Raw genomic sequence first — 25,897 nt, 5'->3', positions numbered from 1 at the left:
TGCTGCCGTCTGCGCTCCACAGCACGAGGAGGGCTGGAAGAGGCCCCCTGGGCATTTGAGTAAGTGAGTTTGTCTTTTTTATGGCTCTTTAAACATCTCTAAGTTATTTGGTGATATTAAATGTTGCTTGAACGGGACCAATGCTGGCAAAGGGTTTGGCCCCAAAGACCTCGTTAAGAAACCAGGAATGTGGCATTTCAAGCAGCCCAGATCCTCCTCGGGGTCAGCTTAGCGCGGAGTAACGACAGGCTCCGAGCAGGAGAAACCCGAGCACGAGAAGCGAACGCGCTGGCGCTTCGGGAAGCCGTTACCTGCTGGTTTGGGGTTCCTGGCCTCGCCTCTGCAGAACAGACGAACAGCCCAGCCAAACCGGACTGAGTGAACATTCTTTTATTAGGTTATGTCACCAACTCAACCCAACAACTCGACCGGGCCGTAAGACAATACATTGACTGAACAGTACTTGAACAGATGACAAAAAGTTGACTGTGCCTACCGAAGTGCGCGTATGTAGCTATGGCCAGCGCTCTGGGGAATCGCTGGCCATAAAACCTTTCAACGCTGCCAGCCATTTTAAATAACTTTTTAAAACACGGTCACAACTTCTTAAACCTACAACTCTTTCACTAAGCAAAATGACATAGACCTTGTTGAGAGCATCCCCATGAGGTACGGATCAGCAGCTGGCAAACACAGCGCGTCGCCATTCTCCTTCCAGCCCAGAACTGACTCGGTTACTTGCCTTTCTACGATCGGCTTACCCGACAGACCGAATGCTGTTTACAGGCATCAGCTTCCCTAAATATGAGGGCAGCTCAAACTCGTAGCCAAGCTATCCAGCTGCTGAGCCCTCTCCCTGTTAACACCAGCTGTTTTATCATCCCATTAATAATAGAGTATTAACTTGTCTTACAAATGGGAAACCCAAGATTTTAATATTTAACTTACTGAATTATCAATTCCATTAATGGAAAGAACAATAGAAGTTTTTCACTTAACCTGGAAGCTAAGGTGATGCGAATTGGTAGATGACTTATGTTCTAAGGTGTTCTAAGGTGTTCTAAGGTGACGAGAAGGATGCTCTCCTCGGGCTACGCTACATATTGCCACTTCAGCCTTTCAAAGGCTTCTTTGAAATGTACTCCTACCAAAAAGTGGCACAGCGGAAACTAAACGGATACCTTTATTTCTTGGACTTCTTTAGAGGTCCTTTGACTTGGTGGATAATAACTTTCAAGATCTTTTCCATTTTGGCTTTTGTCAGTGACTTTCTGCAGTACCATATTTGGTCCCATATGGAGCACAGAGGCTTGGGCGCTAGATAAAGCGGATCGTAGTCATGAAGCATATCCAGCGGCCTCCTCTTAGCGTACTCCTTATAATCTGCGACTGGACAGTTATCTGGGTGGTCAGGCCTGGCAAAGAGACAGGGACCCGACTCCCCTGTATTTACCTCTGCGCTCAGATCATTCTTCCACCCCAAGTACTCCAGCTCCCCCTCATTCTTTCTCAGCACAAGCTGTCCCCAGTACAGATTATGGCTCCGACTGTGTGTACTTGCCCCAAACCCCCTAATGATATTTGTCAGCATGAGGTGCAAAAAGCCCTGAGGGTGCATCTTACTTAAAAGTCCCTTCTTACGAAGATTTTCCACTTCTTCATCTGTCAGGTTCTCCAGAATACGCCACTCTCCCTCTCTCTCTTTTTGAGATAGGTGCTGGTACTTCAGTTTCAAGGCTTCCTGAGACGCTTTGAATTCCAGCCCTTTAACCACGCTGTACTCGTAGTTGTGATCCTTGAGGTATCTCTCTATGCTGCTCTGAAAGAAGTGCAACGAACTGGCGGAAAAATCTGTGCCGTTCTGTCTCTTTGCAGAAGTGTAGAACAAGGCCAGGTAATTATCGAGGTCTTTGGGTGGCAGCTTATAGATCTCGTGCGTTTCGGAAGGACAATGTAAAACCAGCCAGTCCTTGAAAATCTTTATATCGCCAGCGTTACGTCTTCTCTTTTTCTCCCACTTCTTCAACACATCTGAAAGAGAAGACACAGCTCTGTGGTCAGCGAGAACTTACAAGGAGATCAGTGAAATACGAGGAGACGCAGAATAATGTTCACCTGCCTTCTAAGAGTAACTCAGAGTCCTAGGGACTGTCACACACCCCTTCCTTTAAAGCTCTGGTTTAGATCTGTGTCCTCAACAAGCCAGCCAGCACCACCTGGCAGCGCCAGCCTCCACAGGGAAAGGGCTGCCTCCTTTCTCGGTCTTTCTCGCCTGGCTGGTGAGCCTTTATTTAGGAATTATGTTTAAATGGGAGGGAATGAGTTCCTAATGAGGTTTAATCACTGAGCCTCATGGTGGGGTGCACATGTGGAAAGCATCGGTGTAAGTCCTACAGCCTTCTCAGACAGTAACGTAGGACTGGAGACGGGACCTGTCGCTGGTGCCTTGGCCTGGCATTGAACTTCCTTTGGCTGCTTTTGGAGCCGACCCTGAGTGTGCTCGTAGGGTCCCACTCGCGGGACCAGCCGTGTAACCAGCGGCTGCGGTCCCGAGCCTGCAGCGCTGGCTAAGGAGCCCAAGCAACCCGAATGGGCTTGAGGTACTGTCATTAATTTGCATCTACTCTGGCACTTGTTTTATGGCGACTGCAGGGGCCAGACTCTGCTCTGCTAAAGTAGATGAGAGCTGGCCTCTACATGGATCTTGTGATCTGCCTCAGGACTAAGTAGCTTCCATTTCATATGTTCAAAGTGCTGTGCAATTTAGTTTGCAGTATGCAAAATATATTTCAAAGCATTCTGCTTTACAAAAATCTCTTCAGGCAGGAGAACTCTCACTGTGAAATAAAAGCATTAACCAAAAGTTAAGGGTAGACAGTGAGGGAGAACAAAAGGATAAGTAAAAGTTGGTTTGTTGGGGGGGTTTTTTGGGTTTTTTGTTTTGTTTTGTTTTTAAAGGATTGCCAGGATTCCAGTTGGGTTCTCTCTCAAGTTGCTATGGCAATACCACATCTACCTAGTTTGATGTAGCATGAGAAATTAATTCTTTGGATTGCTGAAAAGCTCCATCTGCTCGCCTGTGACTTTTCCAGGGCTGAAGAGGGGTAGGTTGAAAAGGATTCTAGAGCCAACACCTAGAGATTCCCCTTCTTGCACAGAGTTGTTTTACACATGCTTAGTTGTTATCTTAAAATGCTGTGGCTGGACTGAGGTGGCTCCTACTGATCCCTGTGCTGCTGTGTTGGGATTCTGCTTGTTTTGTTACTGACTGCTCTATGTGATGAGATGAATGGCTTGTAAATCAATACATGCAGAGGCCTCGCTTGAGCCACAAGCATTTATCTTGGCGGAAACAGCTACTACGCAGACACTCCCAGATGAATTCCCCGTCCCTTCTGATGATATATGTTGTCAGTTACAAAAATAGTCCAATTACATTCACAAAAACCAACTGTGCCAGTTCGTGCAGTTGTGGCTCCGTACGCAACATGGATGTCTGTAACCCCGAGTCTATTCAGGAACGCTGTTATTGCTTTATATGTAAGTGCACCCTCGTTGCGTTACAGACAAACCCCAAACTACTACTCCCTTTTCCTTTGAAGGACGTTGTCCGGTCCCCTGCGCTGCAGAACACTGCAGTGGGCTGCTGCTCTTTAACGCTACGGCTAGCTGAGATTAGGTCCAACTGCCTGGTGCAGCGGGACAGGTATTCGGGGTGGGACGGGGGCAGCACAGTGGTTACAGCCCTGCCCCGCAGCCAGAGGAGCCATCCTGCATGGCCACGGGGCAGCTCTGCCAGGCTGGGTGCCTGGTGTGCCACGGACGGGGCCGTGGGGCTGGACTGTGACTGCGGGAGAGAGCAGCGGTCGGGCAATAGGGAATGGGATTCTCACACCGAGCGTGTGGAAGCAAGGCACGCGCTGTTGGGGGCTGCTTCTCAGTTAGACAGAGCCAAGGCATTAAGCCACTGGGTGGAAAACATATACTCTTACCTTTTGAATTGTATTTTTAAAATCTGCCTCAATGTTTACACCTCGATACAAGCAGGCAAAACCATAGAACTGACTAGACAGCAGTTTACTTGGTATTAATGTGAAATAGCACCTGCAGGCACTCAAACCATTATAGAGGCAAATTTTGTGGCTTTACTATAACATCTTTAAAAATCTGGACATTTGCATTTTATTTGAGGTGTTTAATCATTAGATTAAATAATATATATGTGCCTGGCATTAAGGCTCCAGTGTATTACACACATCTATCAAAAAATATGATCATTTAATAAATCAAGTAAACCTATTTCATTGACAGCTTCCCCACCACTTGCAAAAGACTAGCATAACTTTGGCCATGTCCACACACTGTATGTCAGCTGTTCCTTCTTGTGTGGACAGTGTTTGCGTTATAGCAGGATTAAAACAGCCGCAAACTAGGCTTCTAAAATCTTTGTCAAACAGCATATTCTTATGATACGGAGCTATTTAGAATATGCTCTGTGCATGGCTTAGCCTTGGTGTTAAAAGCTCCCTAGTAATCTTGCAAGTTAATGTTTGAGCAATTATAACTCTCCTCACTCCAGTAGAATTCCAAGGACAGCGTGTATCAAAATCTTAAAATACTTAAAATGACTAAAGCGATTTGTTTAGCTCATGTAGTTTAATATGCGGGATTGAAGCTTTGCTCCCATTGCAATCGCTGGGATTTTTGCTATTGATTTTGGTGCAGCCAGAGTTTCAGCCACAATTTCTCTGTTTCACTGCTTTAAAAGTTACTTCCTCTTGTTTTCTTCTCTTGAGACCCAAGTTCCCATCTCTGGCTCCAGTTTCTCACAGGGACTCTCTCTTAAGTACCGCCAACATACTATGTGGTGATAGGGAGTAAAATGAAAGACCAAAGTATTCAAACTGGGTAGTTAAGGCTGGGCCGCAGCCAAGTACGCATTTGGATACCTCAGTGAAGGCGTTACCTATTGAAGTGCTGATTGCTTATGGTAGGAACCTTTTTGGTCCCTTTTAGTGGAAACAGAGTGCCCCAAATCAGAGGCATTTACTTAGCTGCCAAAATCTGTATTGCAGCATCTATATGAACTCACCTGCCTTTAATATTTTGGGGACATGATTAACAGAACGCGCCCGCACACCCCCAAGGCCCTCCAGGAATAAAACTCCAGACTCTTACTTTTGTTCGAAGATGCAGGTGGACTGTCTCTGTTCTTGCTCTCTGGGGTCAATGAGGCTGCAAGATGAGGTACATGCCCGGATCCCGACGGTTCACCCTCCTCAACGGGGTTTTCAGTAGCGTTCCCACTCGGGCCCGTTCCTGGAGTGCCGTGCTCGGGAGGGCTCAGCTGGAGCTGCTGCTGGACACCTACAGTGGCTTCAAACTCAAAGAATGTCACAGAGGCGGGTGACTCAAGTTGGGCCTTGGCTTCAGTGTTGGAGACGGGAACAGATTTTAAATGTTCTTTTGGTATTGTTGGCCCAGGGGAATTTCTTGCTCTAGAAGTTTCAGTCACGGCCCTCGCAGGATTAAAAGGGCCGAACCTCAAGAAGCTGCTGTCCAGGCTCTCGCGCTTGCTGTCAGGGGACTTCAGAACACAGGCAAGAGTTACGGGCGGGCTTCCTGCGGGGGCAAAGCCAGCTGTTCGGGTGGCTGTCGCCCTGTTAAATGCTGTCTTCTGGTTGTGATGCATTTGCAAACCTACCTCAGCAGTTACATCTGTAATTGGTGATTCTGGCAGAACATTCTGGTTGGTTCTGTCTCCTTGGTTGTCTTCATCTGATATACACTGTTCTTCATCAGAGATGATTTGTAGATCTTCGTTGCTTTCTAGCTTCACCTTATGTCTGTCAGTTTTGACTTCACCACCAGATATTGACAAATGCTGCTCTGCTGCAATGCGTGACTTTGTGGATTTGCTATTTTTTCGATTTCCTTGGGGTGAAGGTTCATTATGTATTATGTAGACTGTGTCATCTTTCTGCTGAGTGACCCCTGGAGATCTGCTGCATGGCCCTGCGCTAACAGCATCTGCTTTAGCCCTCTCAAAAGATGGGGTCATCCTGAACCTCTTCTCATCTAAATTGGCTTCCCTCGATGAAGGCTCAGAAGATACTACCCTCTTTCTCTTTTCTACAGCTTCATTCTCCTCTCTGCTTCTGACAAATAATTTTCCACACTGCCAGTGATACGCATGTCCAACTCCACACATCCACAGAACAGAATTGTCCTTGCTGGGATGACCCGTGTTCTGCACAGTTTCCAAGGCTGGGATTTGGTTGCAGATGGTCCCGTGAGTGTGCGCCCAGGTCACAAGATTGGAGAGATCCATGCGAAGTGAACTGGCATTGCTGCACCTTCCATCAGTGACACTCTCGTTCTGTAAAGACGTGTTGGAGATGAGTTAAGTGAAGGAGGATGTGTATAAAATAGCAGTCCTGGGGACGGTTTCTAGCCCCGCCTCAACAGAGAAATAACTGTAGTCAGTGATTCGTCTAATGATTCTTCTTAAAAAATCAATTTGTTCATTCTTTAAAATAAATAAATAAATTTGTCCACTTGGAAGACATGGAGGGTAGTTTGTGGGCATGATCCTGGAATTAAGAATTTATTATAGGTATATGTGTACCTATGGGCTCTGAGTCCTGATCAAGTAGCTCAGCTTAAGAATTTATCATACCTCAGCTGAGACACAGCAGCTGTTTACGTGTGTTCCAAATCCACAGCATAACTGCGATTAACGCTCTCACTGAACCACCCCAGCAGTGACCACAGCTCAGCTAGTGGAAGGGTAACTTGCTGAAGTGTAGTGCTCTGTTTGCAAATCTGAGTCCTGTGATCTGAGCAAGCTCGTACCCATGGCCAATTCTGCACCCACTTGGGGAAAATAACAAGGGAAAGTGTCAGGATTCAGCTCCTCAGCCTCCCACCTCCCCAGGGCCAACAGGCCTCATGCTGCTTTCATCTGCCAAAATAGTAGCGCTCCTTGCATCAACGGGAAATTGGATATATAAAGAAGTTGTTCGTGGGATGCCTTTCAGAAAGTAAAAACTGGACCTTGCATCCACATACCTAAAACTTGCTTTTAAAAAAACCTACAATTTTTAATGCTCTAATTGATTCTGTTAGAAACAATTTTGTACGGTGTCATTTATGCTATAAAAGAATACTCACCATGCTGCTGTTTTCTGTCTCACTGAGCCTTCTCTCAGGTGGAGATCAGTAAGTGATTCTTCAAATATTCTTTCTTCTCTCTCAGAACCTAAAATAATAATCATATGTGTGTGTGTCTGTGTGTGCATGTCTATATACATACATACCTACATATATATATGTTTTATATATATAAAATCTGGCTAGCAGATGCAACTAAGTTTTTCAATGCTCAGTCCAAAATAAATGCTGCTGCAGAACATATGCCTTCATTAAGGTGAGCTCCCATTGAGCTCGAACCAACTATATATAGAAAGCTTCTCTTGTGTAAATATTTGCAGAATTAGCCTGTACAGCTTACCAATCAAAGTTGAAACTGAATATAAACATTGAAAATAGAATTTTAAACCCCAGACTCTGCAACATGTTCCTTTCAGCCCTGGCACCCTGAATGCAGGCTGTGGTTAGCAATCTTTACCTCTCCAAATAGAGTGAACTGCAGAAACAGAAGTACCAGAAATGGTGAAGCTAGTTCGGATTCTGACATTATCTGACTTTTCAAATAGTAAAAAGAAGAGGAAGTTTCCTAACTAAAGAATTATTTGTATATGTAACTAATATTTGCTAGAGACTAAATCTGAAGTTCTCCCATCTATTTTGAAACATTCTGTGCAGCAGCCTAGAAAGCCATCATCATTTCTGTGTAACACGTTAGAGAAGAACAATCAGTCACATAACTGATCGTCAACGTACATGTTGCAAGAGAGCCGAGAAGCCTGATGACACTATGGGACTGATACCTCAGGCATTTACAGTTCATAATGGCAGTCTTTGCTGCAGGCGTCTTACTCTATTATTAATTAAAAGCTGTGCATGTAGTGGTGGTAAAAGATGCCAGACTGAGAACACTGGACACAGGAATCTTGTCTAAACTGGTTCTTTGAGCAGCTCTGGCCTAAATGTGATGGGGCTTCCCGGCGAGAACAGGCCCTTGTTGGCTTTGAAGGTGAGCATGCACATGCGGACAGCCCAGTACACGTCCTCACGGGTGCGTGAGCTCGAGCCTCCGGGTCTCCTGCTCTGCACACTCCTATTCTTGGAGCAAGCTGCAGGGAGAAGCTGTTGGGAGAAGCCCATCCCAGCTGACAGATGTAGGGCTGCTCTGTAATCCGTGAATGCAGTGTGTGTCTGCAGGGATTTATTTCATGAGAATGCCAGTTAAACGGCAGGAGGGCCTGTCGGTGCAGAGGAAGCTGCCGTGCTGCAGAAGCCCTGTTGTGCACCAGCATCCGAGGCAGGGGCTGTGCCCTTAGTACCCTACCTCCCCCGGCCGTGCTCATCGGCTCCACGTGAGGCGCAGGGCGAGGACGGACGGGTGAGGCTGCGGAGCCCTGCCCGGAGGAAGGGATGCAGAGCGTGACTGGCCAGGCTGCCCAGGGGGACCGCCAGCCCCATGTGCAGGGTGAAGAGCGGTGGCTGCTGCAGGGCTTGGCCAGCATCCGTGGCATGAGGGGGGGATGTGGAAACCACGCAGTGGAAGGCCCTTACCCTCACCCTCTCTAGCCTGGGACCAGGACAGGGTCACCTGGGGTTCCCCAAGGCCACCTGCCCTAACCCAAACCCCCTCACTGCCAGCAGGGCTGGCCTGAGGGGACCCAGGGGCACCCGAAGGCGCCTGGCTGGCTGTGGGTGGGGGCAACTGTCGACCCCCTTCCCACGCCCCCACCCTCACCACCCAGCAGCCGGGGCCTCCAGAGCAGGGCTGAGAACAACCAAACCCAACCAAAACCCGGCGGTTGTGAGCCTGCCACTTGGCCAAGCTCCCGTGCTGAGGAGGAGCCCTCCGGAAGGGTGTTCGCAAGTGCCCTGCTCTGGCAGTTCCAAACTTGCAGGAACCGAGAGGCTGCAGAGTAACAGGCTGCAGAGTTCCAAGGCTGCAGCTGGCCAGGCGCTTGCCCACGTGCTTAACTTTAAGTGGATGCTTCGGTCCGCTGATGCCAAAGCTAAACGTGCTTTGCTGGATGCAAAGCCTAAGTGAGTAAGCATGCAAAATCTTCGGGCAAAAGTTTAACTGTTCCAAGCAGGAAGGGGAGGGGGGGAAGCCGTGGAAGTGGTGTGGGCTTCCCCGCTGCCCAGCACAAGGCAGCCTCTCCGTTGCCTGAGCGAGGCAGGGGCAGTGACTGCAATGACAAATATCTGTAGAACAATTAACAAGCATTCGGTAGTTAGGCAAAGCTCAACCCTTAGAGGAAAGGGAACAAACAGGACCAAAGCATGCAAGAAGAGCCTTCTGTAACCTCAGAGACAGGGCAGGGAACTAAACGTCCCTTTCAGACTGAAGCACGGGTCAAACGTCTTGCAGCGTGCCAGCTGTACCTCCCAACGGGGAACGAACCGCTCCCGTTCCGTGGGGCTGAAACCGCTGCACAGCGGCACGGCTCTGCAGGGCCCTTCTGCCCTTACGCTAGTATCAACCCATATGTTCCTTCTTATGGCTTTCTAATGATAGTACGGATAATTTTAGCCGAGAATGCTTTGCTGTTTGCATGTGCTAGCTTGTGAAAGATGCAGAGCTAGGATTTTCAAAGCATTTTCTAACTGAAATCCGCTGCTTGCTTTAAACAAAAAACAGACAAAAAAATCCTGCTTTAAAGCTGCAAAAGCATTTTGAGCTCTCTTAATCTAGATGTTGTATAGGATCTACTGTCACTGTGATCTCACTCCTAATGAATCACAGAAAACAGGGTTGGAAGTCACCTCAAACGGCCATTTCAGCTGTCCCCTTTCCTCACAGAAAAATGAGCTCTGCCCATACTTCTCCTGAGAGGTGTTTGTCCAACCCATCTTCAAACCTCCCAAGGACAGGGAGTTCACAGCCTGTTCCTGGGCCTCGCTGTGCCTCAGAAAGCTGAACATGAAAGTTTTTCCCCTTCTGAAGTCAAGGAGAGTTTTATCTTCAGGTTCAACCTGTGTAATTCCTCCCTACAGGGCTGAGCTGCTTGGACAGCTAAAAGTAACTTTTCATGCCAATAACTTGGAGCTTACAGTTAGCGTAGGAAAAGGTGACAGAAACGGAAACTCTGCATGGTCATAAGGCCATGAAATTACTGACTTGGCAGATGAACATCTTGATTTCTATCACGGGCATCTTTAAATGGAATGCTTTTATCTCTCCTTATCTCCAAGCACACGTCTTCCTTTTCCTGATCTCTTTCAAAAAAAAAGCCTTTTTTTCTCTTGATATTTAGTTCCAAATAAAGGCTCTGGTTATCAGCTAAGGATGCTTCTTCAGCCCACTCCTGCTCTCATATTTACATCAGTTGAGAGTATCTCCAAAGAAACTGTCAAGTGCAATGAGTCTGAATTTACAGTTACAACTGAGCAGAAAAAAATGAAATATGTGTTTACCCACAACAGCTGAACTGCCATACTTCTTGTCTCTTCAATTAACAAAAATCCATCTTGACCATTGCCACAATTTTTACCTGCTTCCAACAAAGCCAGGATCCCTGAGGGGGAGGGTTCTGTTTTGAAACCTTGCGTCTGGTTCAGTATCTGCATGGCTGTGAGTGAGGCAGTGTTTTAATTATCTTTCCAGGAGAGGCTCCCATCTGATAACGGCCACTGTGTGTGCAGGACCCACACCTTTGTGCAGATAAACAGGACATTCCAGAGTTGTACGGTAAACGTTTTAATTTTTTTTTAATCCATATGGAAATTAGTGCACTGATATAACCTATAGTGACGTGAATTCATGCTCACGAGAGGAAAAAAGTTTTAAAAAAAAAATCTACAAGATTCTGCTTTCTCATGCGTCTGATCTACGTAGTGCGCTTTCAAGAAGTCAGCACAGTATATGCTTATTTTACCTCTGTATTCAAGAAAACGTGACCAAGTAATTTCAAAGAAGCCTACAGCATTTCAGTGGAGCTCTTAAAACTCAAGGCCAACTACAAGTATTGAAATGCTTCTTCTCTTTGAAGACTTTTCTGTGTCTAGTTTGAGTCCTTGGGGGGAAAAAAGCCGTACTCGGCTCTTTCTGAAAACAATTCCCTTGTAAGGTCTGTCAAACACAGGTACCTGGAATCACCTGAGAATGTAAACATCTGTATCTTACTCTTTTTACACTTCAGTGGACTCTGCAACACTATGGTATGCTGGAGGTCCTCCAAAACCCTCTGTGGCACACACAGGCTTATGCAAGCAGGATAACTAAATAAAGGCACTAATTGTATAGGCACTGAAACCCCTTTAACTGCTCTGTTCCTGTCCCTCCACCCTGTAACAGCCCTAGCTACGTTTCTCTTAAGTCTTATAACATCTATTTCACAGATTAGAAACCTGAGACACGTACAAAGCAAGTAAATATGAGAGCTTTGGCTTTTCAGCTCCAGATAAGACAGTGCAGGAAACTGGAACAATCCCGGTTGGAAAACAACAGGATACAGAACAGCAATTCTTAAACTGGACTCCCGCCCCCTTCCCCTGGCGTGGATTGTGTGCTCCCGCTCACTTGGGAAACACTCAGTGGTGGTAGAGGGCCATGGGATGGCCATAAAATGCACATATAGGAGGGGGCACATTGCCAGAGAGCTGCCAGGAACGGGGTGAGGGACACTGACGGGGGGACGTGGTGTCTGGGGCAGGAGTGGGATGAAGCTGTACTTAAACACATCTGGTCGCAAGGCGGGAGTTGAGAGCGGAGCAGAAGTAGCTCATGGCTGCCAAAAATCATTGAGCTTGTCCCACCACTTCTCAGCAAGGGCCTTTGGGGCAGATTAATCATTTCCCAGCACATCGTTTTTCCTGTTCTCTGCAATGTTTGTTTCTCTCCTCCCCCTCCCCTGTACAAGAGCCTTCTCAGCACCTCTTCAGCTCTCTTCCTGCTTCACCACGACCTTCCACCAGTGCCTCCTGCCTACTTGCAGAAATACAATTCCTGAGATACATTCTGTACTTGCTACAGGGCAGCATTCCTCCATTTTGAGAGGTGCTCCCAGAAAATAATATCCAGCATATCTGATGGAGGGCAGGGTCTAACTGCACGCACAGGCTCTGAGCGAGAGAAGGGAGACTGCTGTTAAACATTAGCCTACAGCACCGCATTCCTTAAACAAGAGCGTTTTTGTTCAAAGAGTCGGACACAATTTTTTTCATGAGTCCTAATTATCTCTTCTCTTGACGGTCTGCGTTGCAGAGCCGCTGTCCTTGTAACTGTAAGCTCTAAATCAAGTCTTCTTAAAAGAGCTAATAAAAGCCGCAGCCAGCTGGCAAAGGATCACCTGGTCCAACAAACAGTAATCAACCACTAAAACCAGCTGTAATAAAGGAAAAAAAAAAGTAAAACTGTGAACTTCTATAAATAGGTCCTAATATTTTATTTTGCCAGGAAGAAGTGGGAAAGCTGAAATTAGCGAAGGGCAGATGTGTTACTTGGGCAGAAGATGCTCCAACGCCGATGGTAACTGCGTCAGTTACCCTGTTAAGGCTGCCCTTCGTGAGCAGCTTCGCACTTGGGGTTAGTGCCGCCAGGCGAGAGCGGGCTGTTACTTTCTCGTCAATTCTGTATGCAGGCTGCCTTACTTTCCCTGGGATTTTTTACTTTCAGTCCTGCGCTACGGAAGAGTATATGATGGTATCAGCACAGAACTGACTGTGGGAACATACTTTGTTCCCCAGCAGCCATTTGTATTAAAATGATCTTCTTTCCCTTAATTAATGGAAGAAGACGTCTGTCGGCTAGAAGGCGTTTGCAGGAGCGTTTGCTACTCTCTTAATCGCTTCTCTCGCTATTTGTGGCGTTTTTCATAAAGCGCAAGCTCCGCCAGGCCCGGGCGAACATCGCCATCTCCTCCTAGAAAATCACTTTAAATCCTCACAGTTCTGTGGCGTTTGACTGCAGCAGGCTCAAAAAGAAGACGGGAGCGATGCAGAGCTTGGCTCCCTCCCCGGTTCTCTCCCCCGGGGGCTGGCCCCGGGGCCGGCGCCGCTCCCGCCCGCCGCTCCCCGGCAGAGGGTGCTCGGCCGCCGGCCACGCGTGGCCGCCCCGCCCGGGCCCTCGCCCGCCGTGGGCCGGCGGTGGCCCGCGGCGGCGTTCGCTCGCCCTCCGCAGCCCTGCCTCGGCGCCCGGTCCCCGGCACAGCCCGGCCCCCGCCGCAGCCCCCGGCCCCCGCCGCAGCCCCCGGCCCGGCGCTGCGCCGCCGCTGCTCTTCGCGCAGGGTCAAGGTCCGCCGACGCGTACCCCGAGGGCGCGGGCTCCATCCCAGCGCGCTTCCTTGTTCCTGCCGGGGAACCTTTGCACCTGGGGCTCCACAGAAAGAAAACGGCAAAAATGGAGCGCAAAGCTCTCGGCGTGGATTTACTGACCTCTTGATGCACCAACTTTATGGGAAACTTGCTATCTCGCTGCTAAAAATACAGCATAAAAATGCTGACCGGTAACGCTGCTTAGCCAAGTACGGAAACTTCTCCATTTGCAGTCCTCGGAGCAGGGATAAGGGTGTTACTGTATCTTTAGTTCTTTAGATTTCTGTTCTGCTTATGATTTATTTAATATCAAACAGCAAAAATTAACATCCCGCTTGGGAGTTTCCTAAGGGGAAGTTGCAAATCTTACTGGTTTAGTTTTATTGTCAAAGTGTTTATTGCAGTTTTATATATTTCTGAGCAGCCTTTTAAAGTTTAACTAAAATCGTAGTGTGGCACGCACCATTTTTCCTACCATCTGCTAAACCAAGATGCAATAACCCGTGCTGTAAGCCGGAGGACACATCGTGCAGAGTTTCAAGGGCTGAACTGCGAGTCGGGGCCTAGCATCCATTCCTCTGATCTGAGCCAGAGCACTCTTTCCTTCTGCTCTGCATCACGCGTTACCTATCCACAAACCGGGGTGATGTGTCACTTCGTAACACGCTCTGGGTGAAATGCGGTAGAAATTTGTTATTAAATAGTGTTTGTGGTGAATCCGTGACTTGTAATTAGAGGTAGTTGCTCACGATGAGACGTAGTAACATACTTTTTACAACATGGAACAATTTTAACAACTGACACCTCAACTCATTCCCAGGCTTGAGGATTTCACCTTTTTAGAGGCGCTTTAAATCCGCGGTGACTCAGCCTGGGGGCGTATGCAGAAGCCAGTCTCGCTAGCAGCAGGCAAAGAGCTAGCTCTCATTTTTACATCTCAAGCATTATGAAGGTTTGCTGAGGATGTGATGGTAAATGGCTCCTGGAGGTAGAAGAATTAACTTTGTTGGCGCACAGAGGAGGGAAAGTTCCCTCTGTGTGGGGTTACTTTTTACAGTCTCCGCTGGGGTCTCTCAGGCAGACGCAGGTGCCCACAGCTGGCATGGGGAGAGCCCAGGGGAGCCCAGGGCGCGGTGCCCATGTAAAGGAAAGGTGCCTGTCCCTCACCAAACACATCTTACCAAGCAGCACCCAAGCTTTCTGGCGCAGGCAAATTCATTAGTTCAGGCTATCTGGCCGTGCTGATGGGATATCAGCAGCTGTGGAGCCTTTGCTCCTATTTAGTTTTCTATTATTGTCCTTGTTTTGAAGTGCCACTCTCTCCCTTACCTCCTCCAAGGTCAGGCAAGATGCTTCAGGAAGCCTCCCATGGAGCAGAGCAGGCTGTAGAAGGACAAGAATCTCACTGGCAGCGAGGGGACAGGGAAGCCTAGGAAACGAGGGAGGGGGAGAAGGTATTAGTTATTTGGAAAAGTGATATTAAGGCAATGTGAAGAGCTCTTGTGTGGGATGGAAACAATAAGCAAAAGGCCCTGCCGTGAGCACTGAGCCCGCACTCAGTTTTTATAGGTTCTGAATGGCATGCTTGAGGGCAGGAGCTGGAATCGGCAGTATCTGGAGAGGCACCAGTAAGAGGCAGTGCCTTCCAGTTACTGTCTCCCACTTCGAGTGCTGCATTCAGCAGGAGCTGAGAGCCTCACAGATGAAAAACACCACAGATGGATGGCACCTTGCCTCTTGGAGAGGCAGCAAAACCCAGCATTGGCACACCTAGCTGCTACTTTGGAAAAGAAAAGCACACTCTGGCATAGTATCCATAAGAGGTTGCCAGCCTTTGTCCTACAGCAGTGATAACATGCTTTCCAAAGAGTGAGCAAGATCAAACAATTAAGCCCACTCTACAGATTTCAAGCACAACTCGAGCCAACAGTGGGTTTGGATCTGGAGTTCTCTGCTGAAATTGCCCTGAGAGCATAAAAGGCACTTCTGAAAATACACTTTGGAAACTTTCTCCAAGCCTTCACCACAAACCCAGCTGTCTCTTACTGGATCTTCCAGCAGACGCTCTCAGATGACTACGGCATCAGTCAATGCTTCTTAGAAAATCACCTGGGCTGCTGGCAGCCCGACGCCTAAACGGGTACCTCAGAATAGCTATCTGTGCATGGCCAGGCTCGCTGGAGCGCAGGCCTGGCCATTAGAGGCTGGGTCACAGCCACAGCCGTGCTGCTCTGTTTACATCAAATCCTTTTTGTTCCTTCGGTGACCACATGTGTACTTAAGTCCTCATGACACAAGACGGAAGAATCTTGCTAGCTGGCTTCTAAGCTGTTGCAGAAGTAACTGGTCAACTCACAGTATGAAAGTATTTTCTCAATGAAGTATCACTTATATATTTTTTTAAGTCTGGACCTTAAAGCAAGAAAATTTAGTTGAAGATGCCCCTCTGAGTTAAACTTAGTTCTGTAAGAAGACTGTTTCGGTTTATTAAAATCCTCCTGGTGGCTTTTGGTGCCTGCAGCACATGAATAGCAGGGAGCCAGTCAGGGACAGGTCTCCAGCACGTGAGACGTGCCGCTGGCTCTTCCTGTTCTAACAAGCCCAAATGGTTTGGAGTCTCTTTTGTACAATGTTGATGCTGTTTTCACCAAGAACACATATGAATTAAACGGTGTTTAGAAAATGCACGGGGTGCGTGCAGACCAGGTAGCTGTGCACAAAGCTGACAGTTCTGCAAACAAGGAGCCTTTTGTGCCTCTGAGTTTTGGCCACCCATCAGGGCCCCGTGGCTGACGTAAACCACCCCTTGCACGGTGCTCTCTGTCATCGCCCTCTGCATTTGCTGCCCTAGTGTCTGAGCACCTTACCAAATTAAATATTAAACATTTGAAAGGATATTGTGTTTCTTTTGTTCCTTTGGCAACTGAGATCTTGAGTGCTCCCAATTCTCCCTGACTTCACATTTTGCAGGTTCATGTCTTAATGTTCTTTCAATGCTTAATTTAATACCCTGGAGTTCCTACCACACACTCGTGTCTGTTACACAGAAAACTTGGTGTACAATCTACTAGACAAGGAGATGGCTGTTTAATGAGCAGACAGTTCTTATCGGCATCCAGAGCCTAACCTACAAAGGTGAGAAGTGCTGCGGGGAAGAGGTGGACGGGCTGTGCAGCGGTGGCTGGCTGGACAAGGAGCCACATTTATTCTTAGCACCGGGGGTCACACCAAACCCTGCCACTGATCAGTGACAGCTCCTCAGGTTAGCCGAGGGGAGTGCTCGCTTCCAGAGGCCAGCTGTAACTATATAAATAATATTTAGAAGTGGTCAGTCTCCACATTAAAACACCAGTTGTAGGATGCTGGATGCAGGCCACTTTCTTTTCATACACTTCCATCTAGTCTGATCAAATAAGAGCAACTCCGTTTTTAAGTCTGGAATCAGAACGTGAGATTTCTTAACATTTTCGCCATCTGAAACACAAGCAAGTCTTCATACCACAAAAGCGAAAGGCCCTTAGCTTCGTGAGCAAGGCTTCCCTGCACTGTTTCCATTGCATAACATCCTTCAGGAACATATGGGCCAGCAAACAGAAGACGTCCGCTGCATAATTATGGCACTGACAAACCAATTGAACCTCAGCAGCTGCCACTGGGGAGATTTCATTCATTCCCAGTATTGCCTTTTAAACTTAAGTGGCACTGGAACAAACACATCTTTGATCCAAGTAGGAAATCATTTGGAGCTTTGTGTTTAATAGAGCTGAAGCCCTGGGAAAATGATGTCTTTATTAGCCTGTATGACAATGCGGGCCTCATGGCAGGCACGCAGCGGTTTGGTGTGACAGTCCTCTTACTTTCTCAGATGTATTTGGACATACTTGTTCTTGGATCAACATGGAACCAAGGACTTTAATTCAGCTGCGTTGCTGAAGCACCTATGAACTGCATGCGTGACATCAAAAATAAGTACTCAGGAAGGGGGAGAGCCAGTTCCAACACAGAGCTGGTACGTCTCTGCGTTTCTGTCCTTGTGCTACGTCATGCCCTTTTTGGGGTCACTTGTTTCTCCCTTACCTCCGAGGGAATTACTGCACCAATCAGGGTATTGCACACTCAAATACCGAGGAACGCACCTCGCCAGTTCTGTGCTGTATACACACATGTACACTTAGGTATGCCTCTGTGCGTGCATATACCTTCAGATAACAGGACACCTCTGCAAATGTCACTGAAATTTCTACCAGTACATTCGCTGATAGACGTTAATGAAAACTACTAAAAAGCCACGCGAAGAAGCCAGGAAGGATGCATTTTGTGTGCTGCAGGCATGCACATTATAGCCTGCAAGATTAGAATAAATCCTGCTCGGAATGGGAGCCTAGTGAGGAGGAGGTACTGGTATGTTGCCAGGTGCACGTTCAACGCGAGGCTTTTCTCTCCTATATATTAGTTGTGATGTTATTGTATGAGCTAATCAGTGCCAGGCCTAATTATAATTATGCTCCTCTTCCTGAATAGAGCAATATCTGTTTAGCCCCGAGTACATACCCGGGCATGTTACAGGGATATTCTTAAAGGACGTCAGCCCCTTGTTGTGCATCACAGTAAAGAAGAAAAAGATTGACACCTTATATTGAGGCAAAAGTAAATATATCTTTGCAAACTTTGCAACAGTCAACTTACTAAGAAAGCAGTAAGGTCTATAAAATACTCAGTAATGATTCATGGAAAGCAGTCACAAAAAATTCCTAATTTGCTCACTTGCAGTAGTTCATTGACTTCGGTTTGGCAATATAGTTAAAGAAGCTGTCTGTGTTTTCCTCCTAGAAAGACAGCGCTGGGACTATATGCTAAAATATCATCGTGCTGTTATTTTTTTAAAAGGTATTCCCCTGGATCCTTCAGAAACTACTTAAATGCTTCATTTCTTAGAAGGTTGCTTTAGAAATGCAAGTAAGAGCGTTCTCAACAAAACCACTTTATCTTATTTGCTGCTGGAGGTAATTGTAAACATTATAAATCTAAATATTACTCTTAACTGCAAACAGTAGTATCAACTGAGAAATGGAAGCTGGCTCACGCACAGCAAAATCCGGGGTCCTCACAGGAAGACAGCGAGCAGCTTGCAGATATACACATCTCATGGAGAATTTCTAGATGCTCTGCATGTGTGTATCTATCTCTTTTAGGGCCCCTTTTTCATTTAAATGAAGTGCGCTCAGACTATGAAACTCCCCTGTCTGGAGTGATCTAGCATCTGTGTAATATCCATTTAAATGGCAGATGCAATGGGAGACAACCTGACGGCAGAGGACACAGGTGACGAGCTCGCATTTCAGTGAACAATACCTCAGCCGACAGGTGAGTGATGGAGAAGCTTTAGAAATAATGCATGAGCTGCAGGCCCCCTCCACGCAGGTCTGTTACAGTGCTGCTCACCTGGTAGCTGCTGCCTCATTTCCCACTCACGTCGCTTACGGCGTCAGCTGTGCTGCTGGCAGAATTAGCACAACACAGCAGCCCGACAGTGGGCCTGGGAAAACCAGGTTACTGGCGTGCTTTGGAGAGAAACAGGCACCAGGGCTTTCCGGTTCTGTGAGCTGCCCAGAGCCCTCAAGGTTCCAGCGGGAGTGAGACCTCTTTGAAAACCTGCTTGCTGAGCCACCGAGACCCCCAAAGTGGTTTATCAGGAAACTGGCACCATCATTAGAGGGTAGTAAAATAAAATCATTGTAAGGAAATGAAAGAGCATTCCAGTCCATTTCTGAGCAGATTTGTGGCACTGGAAAGCGACTGAACTGCACTAATCTTTCATTGCAAAAAAATGCCCGGCTAAAGAAAAAAAGAAGCGTAGAACTGCAGCTCCAGAAGAGAGCAGAAATTATGTTTATTTCCCTGCCCTAGGATAGCAGGGGGAGATGTGCTTGTAAGGACGGTTGTTTGTATAAATAAATGTTCATTCTTGGCAGTGGAATGCAAACTATGCTGAAGGGCTGGAAACAGACCACTTTGTAAAGCGGAGGCCAGGGTAAGGGAAAGATGAAGCGGGGTTGTGGGGAGGAAATTCACATTCATTTTTAGCAACTTGGAGAGTTTCTCAAGCATGTTTGACATTTTTAATTATGCTGATGTAGAGCCTATTCCAAGGACAAAAGAAGTCAGGATTACAGGATAAACAATTAGGAAACTTCATACCAGCCAGCTAGGGGTAGTGTTGCCTGTGGGTCTGGAGGCTGCTGAAACACGGAATCATCTTTCATACTTTCTAGACAGATGGAATTTGAATGTCTTGCAAAATCTTCACCTAGGTCAGGAGACTCAGGTCATGGGCTTACAAACTTTTACCAAAGGCGTATTTTTTGATAGCCCACATTAAACAGGAAGATTAGTCTGAACTGCTGCTCTTTGTCCAGGCTTTCCTGCAGGGTTTCCTGAGAGGGCAGGAAACAATCTTGCTGCGTTTGTATCAATTGTCTCAGAATCTGTAACTTTACAATGGAAAACAAAACTGAAATTTGTCATGGAGAATAAGATGAGGTCTGCGGTATCAAATCATGGAGTCATGGCCTGTTTTCCATGCTCAGAACATCCTGCATCGTGACCGCGGCATCTCACTTTACGTGTGTACCGGTGGAAGAGAGCTTACCGTGCTTGCTCGCCCACCTTCCTTTGCGAAGAATTTGCCAAAAAATGTCCCTGCATTTTAGTTTCTGTGTCACGGGTGGTATTTATGGGATCGGAATGGCAGGAGTTTCCCATTTGTTGCTGAGCAGAAATGTTTCAGAAACATCATACAGGAGTGGTTTCTAATGCACTCCTGCTCCGTTTGCCTCAGACATGCTGCTTCGTGCCCCACTGGTACCGGGGCTGCTGCTGGCACTCCTCAGATCAGTGTCCTTGAGCAGGAACTTGCATTCTCCTCGAGATAATGGAAAGTCACAGAGGAGGTATCCAGCTTCGGGGCATGAATAAGTCATTAAGGGTATGAATTATTCAGTGATCATCCCTACTACATGTGCTACATTCAGACTCAAGAGGCAGTGTCCCTATTGTGTGGGGTTTCTTCCCAAACATTACAGATGTATGACAGGCTAATGAATCTAAATATTCAAAAGAAACCATGGGAAATAAGATTAAAATAATAATTTAAAAAATAGCAGTAAAAAGCTGCTCCAGAGAGCTGAGATACCTCAGGCTGGCGTTATGATGGCCGGACAATGTTTTCACTTGGTGGCATTGTTGGAGCAAGCTGTCCACAAGAGTTAGAATCATAACGTGAAGTATGAATAAATAGTGGCTCAGGAAATCAAAACACAGGTTGGAAGAAAGAGCTGGAATTAGGGGCACAGAATCAACACAGAAACTGACCCAGTCTCCTAGTAACCTGTGTCTAACACAAACACTATGGACATTACCTGGATTTCTCAAATTCCAATGTGCAGTCTTGGTAGCACTTGTTAGATAATTCCAAATTTCTAGGCTTAGATATGTGTTGTAAGATCAGTATCTCTGCCCTAGGGTGCTTTTTTTAACGTTCCTTTTACTCTGAGCTGAAATGGGTTGAATTAAGAGAAGAATTGGGTTGCAATGACTGGAAGGATGGCACTGCTAAATCTGTAGCGCTGTAATTATTTTAATTCCACACCCAAAATCACAGAGCGTATGGCCCAGGTAAGCAGGGCAAGTCGCAATCCCTAAGCAACACTTGCTGACAGTTTATTTTCTGAGAAGGCTGCAGCAAAGAGTTGCAGTTCTGGTGCAAGTTGCAGGGGGTACAATCAAACCATAGATTAATCCACACCACTCCAACTCAGACTGGAAGGAAAAAAAAAAGTCCTGTCTTGAATTGCCAGGAAATGGCTGGTTCATCCTTCACAGGAAATGAGTCACCCAAAAGCATCCGCGAGGAGCATCGAAGACAGGGAAGTTCTGAAATAACACGGACCGATAACAACAGAATAACGCATACAGAGAAGTGTCTCACTTTGCCACAGATTGGAAAGAAGGAACAAAATGTAAAGTGTGAGCTCTTGTGATTATACTTAAAATTTTAAGTTGATATAACTACCTGCAGCACAAAAAGTACCTGTAGATACAGTCTGGCAGTCCTGTTAAAACGGAAAATCAGAATGTGCGATGGCAACACTAATAAAAGTTCCTGGTGCAGGCGTACTTGCCTGCAAAGTGCTTGTCCTGGAAGGGAGGCCTTAAATTGCCATGGTGGCACAGCTGTCAAAAATCCAGCTTAGGGAATTTGTAAGCTGGTTAGAAATATTGACTTCTATTTAATACTGAAAGTATATTAAGCTCAATTCCAAACCAATTTATTTATCAGTTACCGATTAGTACACTTTTTGATAATACTTTATGCTGCCAAACTCTTAGGATCAGTGGAAAAAATACTCCCTTTCCTACCGATATAGATGGCTTGTAAAAGCACAAATCTGTGGTAAGAAATGAACTTGTCCCAAGCGCTGGCACTAACATAGCCAGCTCTCCAGCGATCCTCCGCGTACCCACACCTCTTCCTCCAGTAACCCCAGCTTTCAGACCGCGTGGCTTATGACTTCTACCGGTGACACTCCTGTCCCTCTCCTTTCCCTTCCCTGCATCATGGGCCAAGCGCTCTCAGCAGTTCTGAGCCACGTGTGAGCCGACTGGCCGATCGGAAGCCGTATGCATCTTTTCGTTGGACTGATAAATGCAGCAGTGAGTTTGTTCCTTCTCTGCTAGCTCTAGACTAACCATTTCCAGAGCTGTGATGTGGCATCGTGAACGATGCACAAAAGAATGTTCTGGCATCCTAAGATGTTGCTAAAGCTGCAAACGCTCTTTTAAACAGAACAGCCACGTTAATTGAAAGGAGTATAAAATAAATAAAAGCAACAAAAAGAAGCAAAAGAGTTTGAAACACCCCCTGCCCCCCAGGTTTGATTGGGACTAGATGAGTAGCAAAGTTATATATGAGTTTCCTGGTTTAGGACCTTGCAGGGTGCTGTGAATAATGGGGGAGGAGGGGGACTTGCAGTGACAACAGTCATTAAAAACAGTATCTAGGCTATGCCATCATGCACAACATTTGGGTTCCTGAACGCAGACCATATTTTAGGAGGGTTCTTGTTTTCAAGTCACTGATAGAAACGTTGGGTGGAAGAGGAAGGAGAAGGGGAAAAAAAACTTTGCAAAAGAACACAGTTACGTAGAGAAGTGTCCTGTGAGTGTAGTACAGGCTTCAGAGCTATTTTAAAAACACAAAGGAAAAAAGGCAGGAAAAGGGTCCTTTTTGTTTCAGAGGGTTTTTCTTCCCCGCATGGTAAATTAAATTCAAAGAGATAACATAGGCAGGAAGGGCTTAAAAAGAGAAAAACCTGGGTGTGTCCCGCCAAGGCCTTTCTAACAAGTGAGTAACCGGAGCCAGGGGAGGGTGGGACCGTTTTGCTGGATTGTACAAAAGAAGCCGATTCGGATTTTTTTCCCTTCTCCCTCTTTTTTTTTTTTTTTTTCACATGGCCACGTTCATGTGGGTTGCTTTTTCAAAACAAACAAGATATACAGAGGCAGGTCTTTCTCCCAGCTGTTTTTTTGTATACAGTATTATTGTGTTCTTAAATGCATTTTCCTGTTTGGCCCAGAGGAAGACTGTGCATTACCCAATAGTATCGTTAGTTTGCTACCATAGTATCTGAAAAGATGCTGTCTAAAAAATTTCTGTTAATATTACCGGAAAATGCTTGATAAAATGTTGCATAATCAGCATTTTCTGCTAGAACTACGGAAAATCTAAGTGAGCTTGCATGAACTTTCAAAGAGTCTTTCCAGCTAGACCACAACTGCACAGGAGAGGTCTTTGAAAAGTAATAATTCTTTGATGGCATCCACCTGTGTTTGCTTTTCCAAAGGTATCTGAAAAGCAGCTGGGATATATGCACACACAATAAACTAATGTCAACAGCCACTAGAAATTCAGATATCGTTCTTACTAGTGTTCAATGTCCAGCATGACTGATTTTTTTTCAAAATGTGTGTCACATTCAGGGAACCCTTCTTTAGGGTACACTTCTCTACAAGTAGACTGAAACGTCCCATACTAAAAAAAGAAGAGTGATTCTGTCTCTGTACCATCCTCTACTATGGAGGGATTTCTTACAGTTTATAAAACAGATTATTCTGAAGGGAAGATGAAGTGAAACACCCCATCCATGGGAAATGTAGCTTAGAAGAGGTAGTTCAAGAAAGTGCACTGTGGCTTGTGAGATGGGAGTTAAATTCCTGCTCTGCTTTGATTGAATCACTTCATCCCTCTGGCTCTCAGCTCAGCAACTCAGAAGTGGATCGCATAATCCCATTATTTTCCCATTCTTTGCCTCATCTAAGTTGTAAATCTGTTATCTGTGGCAGAAGCCGAGCCTTTCATATGCAGCACCTAGTAAAATAACTTTGGTTTCAGATGAGGCCTTTAGTCACCTGTAGCAACAGGTAAGAACATACTTTTCCTCCATTTTAGACTACACCGCTGGAGCAAGGGCCAAATGGCCGGGGAGCCCAATAAACCAGAGATACAGGAATTGGTTACCAGCTCTTGGTAAGATCCAAGCTCAACGGAAGCTCCTGCATTTCACAAATGGTGACAAGAGTGAGGCAGTAAGCTGATGTCTGGTCCTGGCCACCAAAATATCTGAGCATTGCCCCACTCTCCGAGAAAAGATGGCATCTGGCCATAGGAACCAACACAGTAATACATGTTTGGGAGAAAATAATAGACAGTTTCTCTTTAAAATTTTTTTTTTCCATATTCACGTGTCTAGTGTACACTTCAGAAAGAAATGAGAATATAAAACGCATGTCTGTACCTGTCAAAGTTACCTGACATTAAGCAGAAACACTGCCCAAGGACAAGACTCTGAACTTCATTTGTACTGTATTTTAAAAATCTTTTTCTGAACCTTCACGAATGTACCACTGACATGGCTCAGGTGCTTCCATCAGTGGCACTGATCTCTGTTAGTGCTTTACCATTTACCGCTGACAACAGAGGCGGATTGGCAGAACTGTACAAATGTTTTCACAAAAATGTCAAAAGTGGGTGTGCTGGTGAGGTACGAAGGACCCTTTCTACAGTAAGACCAGTATTATGTTGCCTAGAAACCCTCAGAACAGGGTTGCAGCTAATGAAGCCAAGATCAATGTGGACTGGACATTTGATATTTGATTCAATGCTACCCAAGGGACTTGTAGCGAGGTCTGGGACAATTAATTCTTGTGCTGCAGTCAACGGATAGGGTTATGACAAATGAGGCAAAGAAAATGAGTAATTGCTTGTAGAATTCCCAGTGAGCAAATATTGTCTATATTTAAACAGAGACACGCACATTTCATCTATGGAAGCAAAGAGCTTTGCAGAACGATGTTAGTGGAGAGGAACTAGCAATGTCCTTGTGGACGGGGGGACGATACCAAGATCTGCCCAGGCTCCATCGGGATCCGGGTACTCGTGTGCCTGTTCCTGCTCCGGCACCATCTACAGCAGGAACCAGACGGACACTCACTTCTCCCTTATTTTTTTTTTAGAGGCCTTTAACTTGTAGCGCACGAACAAGCTCAACAATCATTTTAAGGGAGCCACAGAAAGTATCTAACACAAGGAAGTCCATTGTAGTAGGCTTAAATTTACTGCAGGTGGGCCAGCACCTGAAAAGGAAATTTTCTAGAGGTTTGAAAATCGCCAAAGATACGAAATCCATGGGTTTTACCTCAATCTCTGCAGAAGTAAGGCCTACAGGCAATGACACACATTAAGAGTGAAACAAGCTTATCTAATTAACCACTGAAGTCCACCTGACCAGAAAAAGAGCTGATTTGGTCAGCACACGGTGCCAGGACTGTAACTTAGCAAAAATATTACCCTGATGCCTGAGCAGAGCAGGTGGGTGTTACGGCTTACCTCACAAGTTCTCTCTCTCTCACCCACTGGGTAGTCTTTATCCTTAAGACATTAACTACAATTAAACAGACTTTATCCTGTATCTTAAATAAAACGTCTAGGTGCTGTCTAGCGCCATTAAAAGTCCCCTGACTGGCAGTGCTAAATAATTAACCTAATTTCGGCGAGGCGCCCGCTCTCCCTTACTCGAGATGGCAACGAACCGGAGCGCGCGGCTTCCCTGCCCGTAACCAACATGGCGGCGGTGGCTGGGCCGCTCCCGCAGGCACCGGCCCGCGCTGCGGGTAACAACACAATGTGCACGTTGGAGCCCTTGCCCGTATTCAAGATGGCGCCCAATGCGGTTATCCCATGCCCTGCCCCCAATCAAGATGGCGGATCCGTGTGGCATTTCGGCATCCTTCCCGCTCTCAAGATGGCTCCTCCCAGCCGTCTCCCTTCGCCTACCGAATCGCGCCGCGCACCGGCGCTTTGCTCCTCCCCTCACCCCGCCTGCAGCCAATAGGCTTCGCGAGGCGTACCAGGGCGCCAACCCTCGGAGGCGGGCGATCCCCG

General features: G+C 46.5%; 1 protein-coding gene across 2 annotated transcripts; it reads right to left on the bottom strand.

Moving 5' to 3' along the window:
- Positions 1-374: 374 nt before the first annotated feature.
- On the bottom strand, positions 375-25,871 carry KIAA1958 (KIAA1958 ortholog). 2 transcript variants are annotated; one of them, XM_075077314.1, is made up of 5 exons: positions 25,343-25,871; positions 14,728-14,827; positions 7,174-7,261; positions 5,179-6,379; positions 375-2,031 (listed from the first exon to the last, which is right to left on the bottom strand). In XM_075077314.1, the coding sequence occupies exons 3-5, from the start codon at positions 7,174-7,176 to the stop codon at positions 1,184-1,186; spliced, it is 2,052 nt and encodes a 683-aa protein (XP_074933415.1). In that variant the 5' UTR covers positions 7,177-7,261; positions 14,728-14,827; positions 25,343-25,871; the 3' UTR covers positions 375-1,183. The 2 variants fall into 2 exon arrangements, with proteins under 2 accessions (XP_074933415.1, XP_074933416.1); XM_075077315.1 differs by lacking the exon at positions 25,343-25,871 and having other exon boundaries at positions 14,728-16,397.
- Positions 25,872-25,897: the final 26 nt, after the last annotated feature.

Source organism: Phalacrocorax aristotelis, chromosome W (genome assembly GCF_949628215.1).
Source record: "Phalacrocorax aristotelis chromosome W, bGulAri2.1, whole genome shotgun sequence".
NCBI classification, from domain to species: domain Eukaryota; kingdom Metazoa; phylum Chordata; class Aves; order Suliformes; family Phalacrocoracidae; genus Phalacrocorax; species Phalacrocorax aristotelis.
This window is presented reverse-complemented; position numbering and strand designations above follow the sequence as displayed.

Bases quoted from the DNA above. Each gene is read 5' to 3' on its own strand.
- KIAA1958 (XM_075077314.1), bottom strand. The intron at 2,032-5,178 runs GTAAGAGTCTGG...CTTCTCTTTCAG, and splicing joins ACCTGCATCTTCGAACAAAA to ATGTGTTGAAGAAGTGGGAG.